General features: G+C 47.2%; 1 protein-coding gene across 2 annotated transcripts in view; it reads right to left on the bottom strand.

Moving 5' to 3' along the window:
* The window catches only part of NPAS2 (neuronal PAS domain protein 2), a 151,583-nt gene that overhangs the window by 72,279 nt on the left and 66,885 nt on the right, over positions 1 to 12,419 (bottom strand). For both annotated transcript variants that reach the window (XM_028104080.1, XM_028104081.1), the window contains exon 2: positions 9,566 to 9,619. In XM_028104080.1, the coding sequence (XP_027959881.1) occupies positions 9,566 to 9,597 (32 nt within the window). In that variant the 5' untranslated portion in view covers positions 9,598 to 9,619. The remainder of the gene's footprint in view (positions 1 to 9,565; positions 9,620 to 12,419) is intronic.

Here is a 12,419-nt window from a genome sequence, read left to right as displayed (position 1 = left end):
CTGGATCTAGAATCCTGGGCTAATGGTTCCTCTCTTTCAACTTAAAAAAAAATTCTGTGTCACTACCAGATGGCTTCCATGGTTTCTGATAAGAAATCCATGGTGCTATTTAGATTTGTCCCATGTAGCTGGTCTTGGACCTTGGGTGGTGGTCTATCCTACATTTCAGATTTGAAAGGCTATGGTACACTATTTAAGGTCAGACCCACACATATTCAGTTTGGTGGTGAGCTCAGGATCTCATAACCTTCTTTATATGGTCACTTTCCTGAGCTCCTTCTTTTCAGATCTCTGCCTTGTACTTTCTGGTTCCCATGGCTCCCTTTTTGTTCCTCTGGCTAGAAAGCTGGTTCTTTGCTTTATTCTGCTTTGCCTCACACTTTTTACATCTGCACCTTCATTGGGGGTCATGCAGTAGAAAGATAGAGAGGAAGAAAGAAGAGTTTCATCCCACCCTCTTAGAATGATAGTTCCTCCCCTCAGAGAGAGAGATTCCTTTCCCTCAACATTTCAGGTTTCCTATGGATCCCTGTTGTCGCTGTTGTTCCTCCCGCTGCTGCTATCCCAGGATTGCTTACAGGGCACAAAGGCATGGAGAAAATAACAAAAGAGGGCAGATTTCCCCTTGATCAATCTGAGCCTTCGAGACCCTGATCCTGCTCCCCAGGCAGTCCTAGAGGGTTTCTCTGGGTCCTCTCTCTGCCAGCACTTCTGGGTTTTGGCTGCATTGAGTCTAGGTTAGGCGGTACTGGGGGGGAGAAAATACCAGGTCAGTGGTACTCCAAATTCTGATACTTTTCTAGTTTGCCTCCTATTTTCATTTCTCCAATAAGTGGAATCTTGAAGGCCCTTCTGTTGGGGGATTTCATGAGGCATATTATATAAAACATGCTCAATGCTTCTCTCCTCTCCTTCTTGGTGAGATGATTACAGGTGTGGATACTTAGTGTGCAAGACTGGGCTTTACATGCAACCACTCAAGAAGGATAGCTGTAGCTGGGATGGGGAGCAGGTCCTTCTGAGAAGCTTATGGCACAGGCCAGGAAGGAAGATGCTCATGTCCTATCCTCCTAGGAGAGGCCCCATGGCAGGAATGGGGAGTTTGAGCAGGCAGGTGAATGTAAACATGCTCCTGTAGGTTTGTGTCCTCGGCCCTCTCTAAATTCACAAGGGCACATGACAGTGGTGCAGGTGCATTTTACATGTCACCCCAAATCCTGGGTTTTCCTAAGGGGAAGAAATGAAAAATCATTGTATCAGAACTCCTGATCTGTGAACTAGATCAGGAATCAAGATAAAGTCAGTGAAAACAGGAAAAAATTACTATCATCATGGGCGGACTCTTCCTTTTAATCTACTTCATGTGCAGATAGGTTGCCATCTTTTAAATTGACCCCAACAAATCTAGTTCTGTTAACTGAGTAGATAGGACATGCTGATGAGGGAAAATAGAAGATGGCCTCTGAATCACATGTAGTTGGCCAAATGGAGTAAAAGCTGAAAAAATCAAATGCTACCCAATGAAGTTGGAAGACAGTGGCCGAAACCAGTGATAGAAGCACCGGTGGGCTGCCCTTGCTGCTAAGGGCAGCTGGGTTTTTGAGTAAAAGGTATAACAATAGGTCTGTAAGTATGCAGTTCCAGGCAGAGTAACTTTTTCCTACAAAGAGTCTCCATGGGGAGGGGCGAAAGGCATTTTATGAGGCACATTACTTTCACACTTACAGGCACCACTGGAAGTTAAAGAGTGGTTGGGGTAGCAGAGAATCAGGATGGTACAGCTTAGCTGAAGGATCATTAAGCAGATTTCCTGAAGATGTGAGTTCTCATCCTGGTTCTGCCACCTATGCCAGGAAAGAGTGGGCAAGGCACTCCCACCTCCATGGGCCTCAGTTTCCTCTTACAAAATAGTGAGGACATTGGTATGGTGATATCAAACCAGAGAATTAAAAATTTTCTGAAACTCCCCCTGCCCCATCAAAAGATGAGTTCTAATCCCCCTCCCTCCTTGAGTACGGGCTGGCTGACCTCAGTGACTTGCATCTAGGGAATAGAATGCAGCACAAGGGAACTGCCTGACTTCCAAGGCTAGGTAGTAACAGACAAACAGCTTCCCTCTGGCTCTCTTGCCCATGAATGCTTGCCCTGGAACCCAGTCACGTGTAGTGAGGAAGCCACCACTCCTCCACGTAGAAAGCCACAGTCCCAGTTGACAGCTTATATCAACCACTAGCCACGGGAATAAACATGTCTTCAGGTGGTTCCAGCCCACAATCTTTTTTTTTTTTTTTAAGATTTATTTATTTATCTTAGAGAGAAAGAGAGAGAGAGGCAAGCTCGATCCCATGACCCATGAGATCACAACCCCAGCAGAAACCAAGAATGGATGCTCAACCGACCGAGTCACCAGGTGCCCCTCCAGCCCACCATCTTTGAGCTGCTCTAGCCAAGACCACAGGGAACAGGGACAAACATTCCCTGCCAGGCCCTACCCGAGCTGAAGATCCATGGGCAAATGAATGCCATGGTTGAATCCTGTACATTTGGAGAGGTTTGTTATCCAGACGTAGGAGAGCTAATGCCTAAGGCAAAGGCTCAGTGATGCCCAAGATTCCTTCTAGACCAGGAATTCTGACATATCGAAACTGGGCTAACTAGTTCCACATTATAGGATGAGACAGAAACCGATCAGCATGCAGACTTGTCCTCTCAAACCTGAGAATTATAAATGGAGCAAAATGAACCTGTCTGAGAAGGCTTATCAGGATTGGGTCTTAGGCTTCTTTTGAAGTCTCCACAAAAGGCTCTGGGGAACCTGAAACAGAGGGAGTGGTTGAAGAAGGAACTCACAGTTTCTTGTAGAATTGAAATCTATCAAGTAGGTGCTCACTGTCAACATCCAGGGAGGCAACTGTGACAAAGGCAATCCTCGGAGGCATGACATAAATTTTAAATATCCTCCACAGTAAGACAGTCCTATCCATGAAAGGTTAACTTCCACGAAGAATCAATTAGAGTCTGATCAGCCACATGAACAAAGACCTTATAAGAGGATTCCTCTTAAAACTTGATGGGCATTGTAGAAAAACGAGATGGGAAATATGTCTAAATAATAACAGTGGCTCTCTATAGGTAGTGATGGTTATAAATGAGTTTGTTGACTGCTTTAAACATTTCAGTATTTTTCAAGTGTTTTGGTGTTTTTTCATATGTAAGAAAATGTACAAAAATGGTGGGAATAAAGTTGATATAAGACAGTGTTGGGCAAAGGGTCTTCCATGGAAAATCATGAAGAATTATTTAGAGAAAAAAGAAGAACTATGGCCAGGGAAGGTTATTTTGTTGTTACTAATTTTGGGGTTTTTTTCCCAGGTAATTTTTTAAATTCACAGTTACATAAAATGGAACAGATTTTGGGTTATTTGTTAATTGCTGTCTTAGCACTTTTAATGTGCTAAGGAGCTGAAACTCTCCAAAAGGGAGGAAAAAGTAAACAGCATGGCCCAAACTTGTTTTCAGGGGCATTTCCTCAGATTAGTGTTTCCCATTCTGGGAAATTCTGGCATAAAGCAAGGTCCATTTCAGGTCAGAGCAGTCCCCTCCTGTACCCAGGCCTGGGTCCTCGGGACAGGTGCACACCTCCTCATGTCCATAAGCCAGGCAGCCTCCTGCACCCCCAGGGGGTGGGGGATGAAGACTCCACTGAGCTCAGGAGCTCAGTTCAAGGAGAGAATGTCACTTGGGTGTGTGGAGAGAGAAGTCACCCCATGTGGCGCTAGATGGGTCAGGCTGGTGCTGCCCTCATCTCATGGAGAATTCTAGAGTATGTTTTCTACTGCAGAGACTTGGCGAAGGGATTGTGGGATCCCTGAGCTCAGCCGGTGCTATTCTTTTCTCCTGAGATGTAACTGGGACATTTTTACTCTTAACTGGAGTTATCAGAAAATGTTGAGGCCCAAATGGGAAGTTGGCTTAATTTTCCAGTGATTCTTACTTAACAGTCACACAGGGAGAATTTCATGGGAGCACAAGCCTCAGCAATTTGTCCCTGAAATTCTCAAACGAATATTTAGCTTTTCCTGCAGAAAAGAAACATTTTCAAAATGGTGGACTTCGGACCATCCTTTTTCAACTTAAAATTTATTGAAATCATTGAAAGGGCCTTTAATGAATTCCTCTTTGCCACAGATGCTCCCAGAGAGGTTCTGGGTGTCCCTGGCCAAGGACTTTCCCAAGTTTCTAAGCCTACCAGGCACACAGTTCTCCTTCTGACAATTCTTCTTAGCCGACCAAATTACCCCACCAGGGTAGAAGCCAAGAGCCCCGAATAGAGGGAGGCCCCTTTTCCATTCTGCTGTTTACTGGGCCACAGTAAGAATTAGCATTCTGCCTGCGAGTGCGGTTCTACTTTTTCCCTTTGTTTGGAATACAGAATCACTCATCTGGAAATTACAGGGCAATATAAATGAATCGTGTGTCCTGATACCTCTATGTTCTTGCAAAGCCTGCTGCTGCCTTAATCACCAAATAAAACAAACAGAAAGGAAGTCTCAAACATTTTTTACTGCCATCTCCCCCCTGTGTCGGGGCTTACGATGATGTGCATAACTCCCAATCAAGAGCCTATGAAGGAAAATCATAGCAAAATTAGCACTATCGGCTCCAGCTGGAAACATCGACATATCATGAATAGGGCCAGGCTTTTCATTCTGCACCAAGCGTGCACCCAGGGGCACCAGCAAGCGTGCTGTGGAGCTGGAGTCCTGCAAGTGGGCTACGACCTTCATGGATCAGACCAGCTTTTCCTTTCAGACCTACAGAATTTACCTCCAGAGAAATGAAACAATAAAACGAGGTCGGTCTCCTCCTCTTAACCATATTCCTCTCCACGAAAGAGCACTTGGCTGAGAAATAGAGCTTATGAATTCTGATCATTCCCGGCTCTGCTCAACACAGGCCCTGCAGGATATGTTTCCTCCTTTATGCTTGTTTTCCAGAATGCCTCTCTATCTTGCCCAAAGCCCTCTGAAGGCAAGGTAATGCTATGTATCCTCCTTTTTTCTTCCACTTGCTTAGTATATTACTTAGTTAACAAATATTGATGGAAGGGTGACTGAATGCTCTCAGTCATTGGTCCACATTGATAAAGTCTCCCCGGGGGAACCAGGAGAAATGAGCAGCCTCCCAATGGCTAAAGCTTTTCCTTCTGCAACACTCAGCTTCTGCAAAAGTGCATGCATGGGCTTCTTGGTTGTGGTGCTGGATCTCCCTCTTGCCTGACTTTAGCTTGTGTGTGCAAACCAGCATTCACGCTAACGAGAACCCCAAGAATTGGCTCCTTCTGCCTGACACTCCTCATTCTTATTAATAAAAGGCAGCAACCACTCTAATCTTACTACCCATCTTCCCTCCTGCAACAAAAATGCACATGGTTATGGAAACAAAACTTCCCAGCTGGTAGGAGATGATGTCACTTTAATGAATGCTGACGAACTAGTCACTTAATATGGGACAGAAGAAAGAGGCCACCACGAGTGAGCTTCTTCTTAGTGCTCCGTTCTCTCACGAAACGGAATAAGCTGTACTTTACAATACTGCAAAGTTACAGAAACTGGCTTTCTTTGGGAAGTGAGGATTCCTACGGCACTTTCTGCCCCCGACCCCTTGCGCACGTGGTCAGCCAAAAGGCTCCCATTTACTGACTGCCATGAGATGTTGTTAGGAGTCCAGGCTCGGAATATTGTCTGAATTTGAATCCCTGTCTGGCACTGACTGGGACTGTGTGATCCCATGCCTCGGCTTTCTCGGCTGTAAAATGGGGCTAATGATAACCGAGCTTGTGGGGTTGCTGTGAGGATCACAGAGGTCATGCCTGCAAAATGCTGCAAGCCCACAGTGAGGGCTCCGGACACATTAGCGTTCCTTGTTAGCTCCGTGCCCTCCGCAGTGTGTCATGGGCTTACACGCAGCTGCGTTTAATTCTGCCGGAACCCTACCAAGAGGTTACTGCTATCAGCACCCCCATTTTACAGAGGAAGAAACTGCAGCTAAGATAAGTGTAGTAGCTCGTCTGAGGACAGAAAGTAAAAGTGTCAGGAGTCAAAGCAGGCCTGTCTCATTCTAAGCTGTGCACTTCCTGCCCATCACACCGCTTCCTGGATGACCACACGCACACACACACCACAAAACTACATCACACCAGAATTAGAAACGCAGGTGTATGACTGGACCACAAAATGGTCCACTGGGAACCTTGTTATCCAGGGATTCCAAATGTCTCTCCGTCAAACTGTTTCCTTTTTGAGTTCAAGGCCTGTGTTTTTGCATCTTCCCTCAAGAAAATAGCAAACAGCTCTGACACACAATGGGCACTCAATACTCCCCGGATTTGCAGGGGAATTCACAGAAGAAAGTGGAATTTGTCCTGGTTCCGAATACTTGATCAAACAATCCAAACAAACCGGAAATTCCCTAAAGCTTTGGAAACCTTGCCCAACAGAACGCGTGTTTTCTAGAGACAATAAGGGTTTTGAGCTGAAGCTGAGCATTTCTAATCTCATCAAAAAAAAAAAAAGTCATGTTGAGTGCAAACTATTCCTATCAGGCCTCCAGGTGGGATTAGGGGAAGGGCCTCTCATGCTGTTACAAAGCCTGCTAGAATGGGAGGCTTCGAAACGGATATAATCTTAGGATTGTGGTCATTTTTTCCTGGTTTTTCCCACATGTTATGAGGGACACTGCATTATTGCTGGTATTCTGGCAAAAGGATCTGGGTATTACCAAACATTCTAGACCTGTTTCCCTCTCTGAGGTCAAGAGGGGGTGAGGGCCAGCCAGCAGCCTCACTACCCCGTATGTGTGCATGGAGGTTCCCAAACAGGCAGTGTGGGGGTGTGGGTGTCCACGGCTCAAAGCAAACAGGGGTGGGAATGAATGGAAAGAAACTGCATAAGACCTGATTTATTGCTACGAACTTTTAGCTAAGATTTTATTGGACTGTGTCTATCTGGTGACGCCTGAGTATGGAAGAATTTCACCTCTGGATTTCGAGGTAAGCATTGCAGTGGAGGCAGGGCTGGGGCCAGGGGGCCGGGAGGTGACACGAAAATGAGGATGGCAGAAGCAAACTCCCACTGACTTCAGAGTCACGCCGCGACAGAGCTCAGTCTGGGCCTGCCAGAAAGGCTGACAGTCCCTACGTGAAGGGATGTGCTCATGGTCTGGGGAATAAGAACAGAGTCTGAGGTTAGGAAGCCTACAGTTCACTTCCACTTCTGCCACTTGTTCGAGCTTTATGATGTTTGACAAGGTACTGAGCCTTAGTTCCTCATCCACAGAATGGGAATAACAGTGAAATACACCTCAAAGGAATGTTGAGATGATAGGAGAGAATGCATAGAAAAGTACTTAGCATCCAAGGATTAGGGCACCCAGGAAGCACTCTGTGACTGCCGGCCATCACTGCTGACCCTTTCATGATGCTAACAAGAATACCCTGTCAATGTATTAATCACCCTGGAGGAGGGCAGGGCAGAAGTGACTGCCTGGTGTTGCAGGTGAGAAAGTGGTAGCTGAGAGAGGGGAGGGTGTGCTGGAATTCGCGAGCTGGGACAGGGCTGGTGTCCACCTCTGCACCCAATCCACGGCTCCCTGCGAGGAGACCAAGAGCCCAAACACCCAGAGGAAAGAACCAGAAGCCAGCCTGCCCATGAGAGAGGGCAGGAGGATTCCATTCTCGTCTGGTCTGGGTTAGTCTGTTCATCCACTTGTTACTTGAGACCACACGGATTTTGCGACCCTTGGAGGTTGTGGCTTAAGGTCTGAGAAGCAACGCTGTGGGGAGCATGGGGGAGGGCATGTTACTTCAGAATAAACTGGGGTGTTATTTGAATTGTTGTCTATTTAGATTTTTATTAGAGAACGTTTTCTTTTCCTTTTTTTTTAAAAAGAGATTTTATTTATTTTGGAGACAGAGAGCATGAGCGGGAGGGGCAGAGGGAGAGGGAGAGAGAATCTCAAGTAGATTCCACACTGAGCGCAGAGCCCGACATGGGTCTCCATCTCAAGACCCTGAGATCATGACCTGAGCCAAAACCAAGAGTCAGACACCCAACCGACTGCACCACCCAGGTGCCCCGAGAAAATTTTCAAACATGGAAAGGTGGAGATAAGTGTACGATGAACCGCCCCGTTTCAACAATCCTCGCTCTGGGCGCACCATGTTTCATCCATACCTCTGGCCATTTGCCCTGCTCCCTGATTTTTCTCTAAGGAAATAATTGAGAAATTGACAAGCAAGGCAGACTCTCCCTGTGCCCTGCAATTCAGGGCTGGCCGGCCTGGAGTGGCTGAGGACTTGTTCTCATGCCTGTCACCCTTCCTCCTGCCAACAGGAGCCATGGAAGGCAGACACCAAACTGGGGGACCTCTGAGGCTCCACCATTTGCGAGTGGAAGATGCTCTAAGTGACAACCAGGCAGTGGGTTCTGTGAAGGGAAGCAGGCAAACCCTTCAGCTCTGCAGCAGTCTGAGAGCCTGTCACAGAGGCCTGGGGGACCCACCACACACACACACACACACACACACACACACACACACACACACACACACACACACACACACACACACACACACACACAGTGGCAGGAACAGAAAGAGATGAGACCAGAGGAAGAAGGCGCATCCTCAGGCCTGAGTGAAGGCTTTCCCCGGAGAGCACACTCTATTGCCAGGCCTGTCACCAGCAGCCTGATGGTCTGTAGTCACTTACCAACTGCCTCCATTTACCTGTGTCCTCTTCATGTCCCCTTTCTTCCCTGAAGCCTAGCACAGTAACTGCCCCTGGGGGCGAATTGTGTGACGTCGAGAATATTCGAAGGCTCTTTACCTTCAAACTATCAACTCCATGACTCCACACACAGTAGGTATTCAGTAAATGCCCAGTGGAGGAGTAAGCAAGGATAGGGTTATAACAGCTCGGACACACCAGCTACCAAGCTAGTATTTCTGGCCAACTCCACAACCACATAAGGCATGGGATCTCCAAGAACGGATGAAGAAACTGAGGCAGGGTGTATGGAAGTGCTTAGTGCACGGGGATGATTATTACTATGTGCTCCATGTGTGGGAAAGATGATTCTTGTTATTGTCCAAAGCCAGGCAGCTCCCACAGTGGGGCCAGGATTTGAACCCAGGCGTGCCTGGTTCCAGCCAGGCTGCCTTACGAGCAGTGTCTGTGCTGGAAAAGTGGTAACCAGTGGCCCGTGAAAGGAGACCCAGGTCACCAGGGTTAATACACAAACATGTGAAAAATAAAACCACCTGGCAAATCCCAGACGATGAGGAATTTCAGGATAAGGAACAAAATTGAGGGAGCTGGTATACATTTCTTTTTTTAGTAGAGCAACTGCAATATATCAAGAACAGTGGATACCAAGAGCATGTTCCCCGCCCCACCCCCAGCCTGTCTTGCTGGTGCTCTCATCCATGCGGAGCGAGGACAAGCATGCTTGAGTCTGGCAGACCACACGAAACGTGCCGAGGCAGGAAAGCCCTGCCTTCTTACCTCTTTGCCCTGTCTTTCTCATCTTCATCCATTAGATTTTCTACGCAGTTTTTCCTGTAAAAAAGAACAGATGATTATTGTTCTGCTTCTAGACTTTTTTTACAGGTCTGTCTGGGTGTCACCATTTTGTTCTTATCTAACCCACAAGCCTGAGCCCAGAGCTTCTCAAACTTTTGGGTTCCAGCAAAACCCTTTACACTCTCAACAAATTATTGAGGACACTGCAGAGCTCTTGTGTATGCGGGTCCAAACTGAGAAATCTTAAATACGCAAGCACTCATTCCAATAGATGTCAGAGCCGGGCCATCATCAGAAGTCAAAAGAGCTTCTAGACACGTTCACTGTATATTCACCAGAGTAAAAAAAGGCAAATAATGTGTTAATATGAGGAAAGTTGTTTTGACCTCCCAGACCCCCCAGGGGTCCCCAGATCACACTTTGACTATTGTTGTCCAGACCCAGCTCAATGAAGTATCTGTTTATCTCAGACCTTAAACCTGCAAGGTGCCCGTGACATTGTAAAGGACAGACAGCATTTATATATCTGTTCATTCAAACACACAAACCCCTCTTGCATGCAGCCAGGAAAAAACAGGGCCCTAAAGTACTATAATCCACAGTCCTTCCTTTAAGGCATTTACACTTCCCTAGATAGTCAAGGCACACAAATGCGAAAAATTAAGTAACAATCCAGGAATGTTCTTGCAACCCAAAGTCATCAGAGACTACCTCACAGCCCAGAGCCTGCACTCTCCCAGGCAGCTGGCTGGATGTCTTAAGCCTCACAGATCCGGGTTCCTCTGCCATATGCAGGCCTGTGAGTCTTCACGCTTCGGAGCCATGGCTCAGACTCCTTATTTTATTCACACTCATCCCAGAGTCCCGTCTGTCTAGGGTGCGCCCCCTCCCGCCAGCCCTCTGAGCAGGTGTCCATGAGGCCAGAGCCTGCAGGGGGAACTTGAGGTGAAGGCTGTGGTGGCCGAGCGGGCAGAGTGGCCGGGATCAGGGTGGGGACCCCGGGAGAGCTGAGTCACTATTGCCCACACACTTCTGTTCTCAGAGGGTCTGAGGTCAAAACTCCAAACCCGACACTTTGCGAATGCACTAACAGTCTCAAAACTTCAAGTTGTAGATATGTTTTAATGGGGCCAATGAATCTATGTCTAAGATAATCTGGTTGTGTGACTTTGGTCTGATACGTGCACAGGGACGGGTGTGAGCTGGACGCGGAGGGAGAATTTTGCAGCTCCACATGCTTACACTCAGTTTGTCTACACACACACACTCCGTTCAGTCAACGGCAGCCATATTTTAGTGATAGATGTGCGAGACACGCCATTCAGCAGTTGAGGCTTGTATCATAATTAAGATGGGGTTACCACCTCTGTAAACGGGCATGTGCTTCATGTTTTCCAGATGGAGTCTGTTCCAAGTTTTAAGACATGAAAAATGTGGTGTCAAGTTAGTGATGCACTACCCCAGGTCTGTGCTCCCAGGAAAGTGCCGGCTACGCATGTGTCCAGGGCGTGAGCGAGCACCCAGCCAAGCCAAGCCCTTCACCAGGTGCCCCCAGACAGAGCAGCTTCATGGGAGGGATGTGGGCTTCACGCTGCTTCCCTGAGGTTCCGGGATCCTGGGATTACTGGGATTGCTTAGTCATAAATGAAAACTTACAAGTGACTAATAGCTGTTCTTTATCAACCCCATCTTCTCTGTTTTATATTTGTTGGTCCTTAAACATTTCCTGAAACCATGAAGCCTTGATGACTTAAACGTACTCTCTCTTCTTCCTTATCCCTCCTGTTTCCTTGCCTGATTCTTGTTAACTTGACTCCTGTCTATGCTATTTGCTTAACTGCCCCTGTGTGAAGAGACGGCGCCTAAGCCGAGTTCCGCGGGGGCACCTGCCATGGGAGCGCCACACCTACTGAGCCTATAGTCTCCCATGCCCTCCCCATGGTTTTGTTTTTAAGATTTTATTTATTTATTTGAGAGAGAGTGAGCAAGGGTGAGCAGTGGGGGAGGGGCAGAGGGAGAGGAAGAGGCGGACACCTCGCTGAGCACGGAGCCCGATTCCAGAACTCCGAGATCATGACCTGAGCAGAAGGCAAGGCTGACGTTTAACCTACTGAGTCACCCAGGAGCCCCTCCATGGTTTTGTTGTTGTTGTTGTTGTTGTTGTTGTTTTAGTACTAAAAAGACTGTGGTGAAATACACATTACATAAAATGTGTCTCTTCTTTATTTTTTTTAAGATTTTTTCTTTATTTATTTGACACAGAGAGACACAGCGAGAGAGGGAACACAAGCAGGGGGAGTGGGAGAGGGAGAAGCAGGCTTCCCGCCAAGCAGGGAGCCCGATGCGGGGCTCGATCCCAGGACCCTGGGATCATGACCCGAGCCGAAGGCAGACGCTTAAGGACTGAGCCACCCAGGTGCCCCCAAATGTGTCACTCTTAAGTGGATAGTTCAGGGGGTTAAGTGCATTCACACTGTTGTACAACCATCACCACCATCTCCGGAACTCCCTTCATCTTGCAAAACTGCAACTCTGTGTCCATCAATCCCTAACTCCCCATTCCCTCTCCCCCAGACCCTGTAGCCACCACTCTGCTTTCTGTCTCTATGCATCTCTACGTCCCTCATGTAAGTGGAATCATACAGTATTTGTCCTTCTGTGGCAAGCTTATTTCAATCTTAGCATAATGTCCTTAAGGTTTATCATGTCATAGCGTGTATGGGGATTTTCTTCCTTTTTAAGGCTGAATAATATTCCACTGTGTGTTTATACCACCTTTTATTTTCCAGTCATCAATCCACGCACACTGAGTGGCTTCCACCTTTTGATTATCACG

The sequence above is a fragment of the Eumetopias jubatus genome, unplaced genomic scaffold, assembly GCF_037043125.1.
Source record: "Eumetopias jubatus isolate StellerSeaLion01/CBP00866 unplaced genomic scaffold, mEumJub1_p1.0 scaffold_9, whole genome shotgun sequence".
NCBI lineage: Eukaryota > Metazoa > Chordata > Mammalia > Carnivora > Otariidae > Eumetopias > Eumetopias jubatus.
Note: the sequence above shows the minus strand (reverse complement) of the source record. Positions and strands in the feature narration are given on the sequence as shown.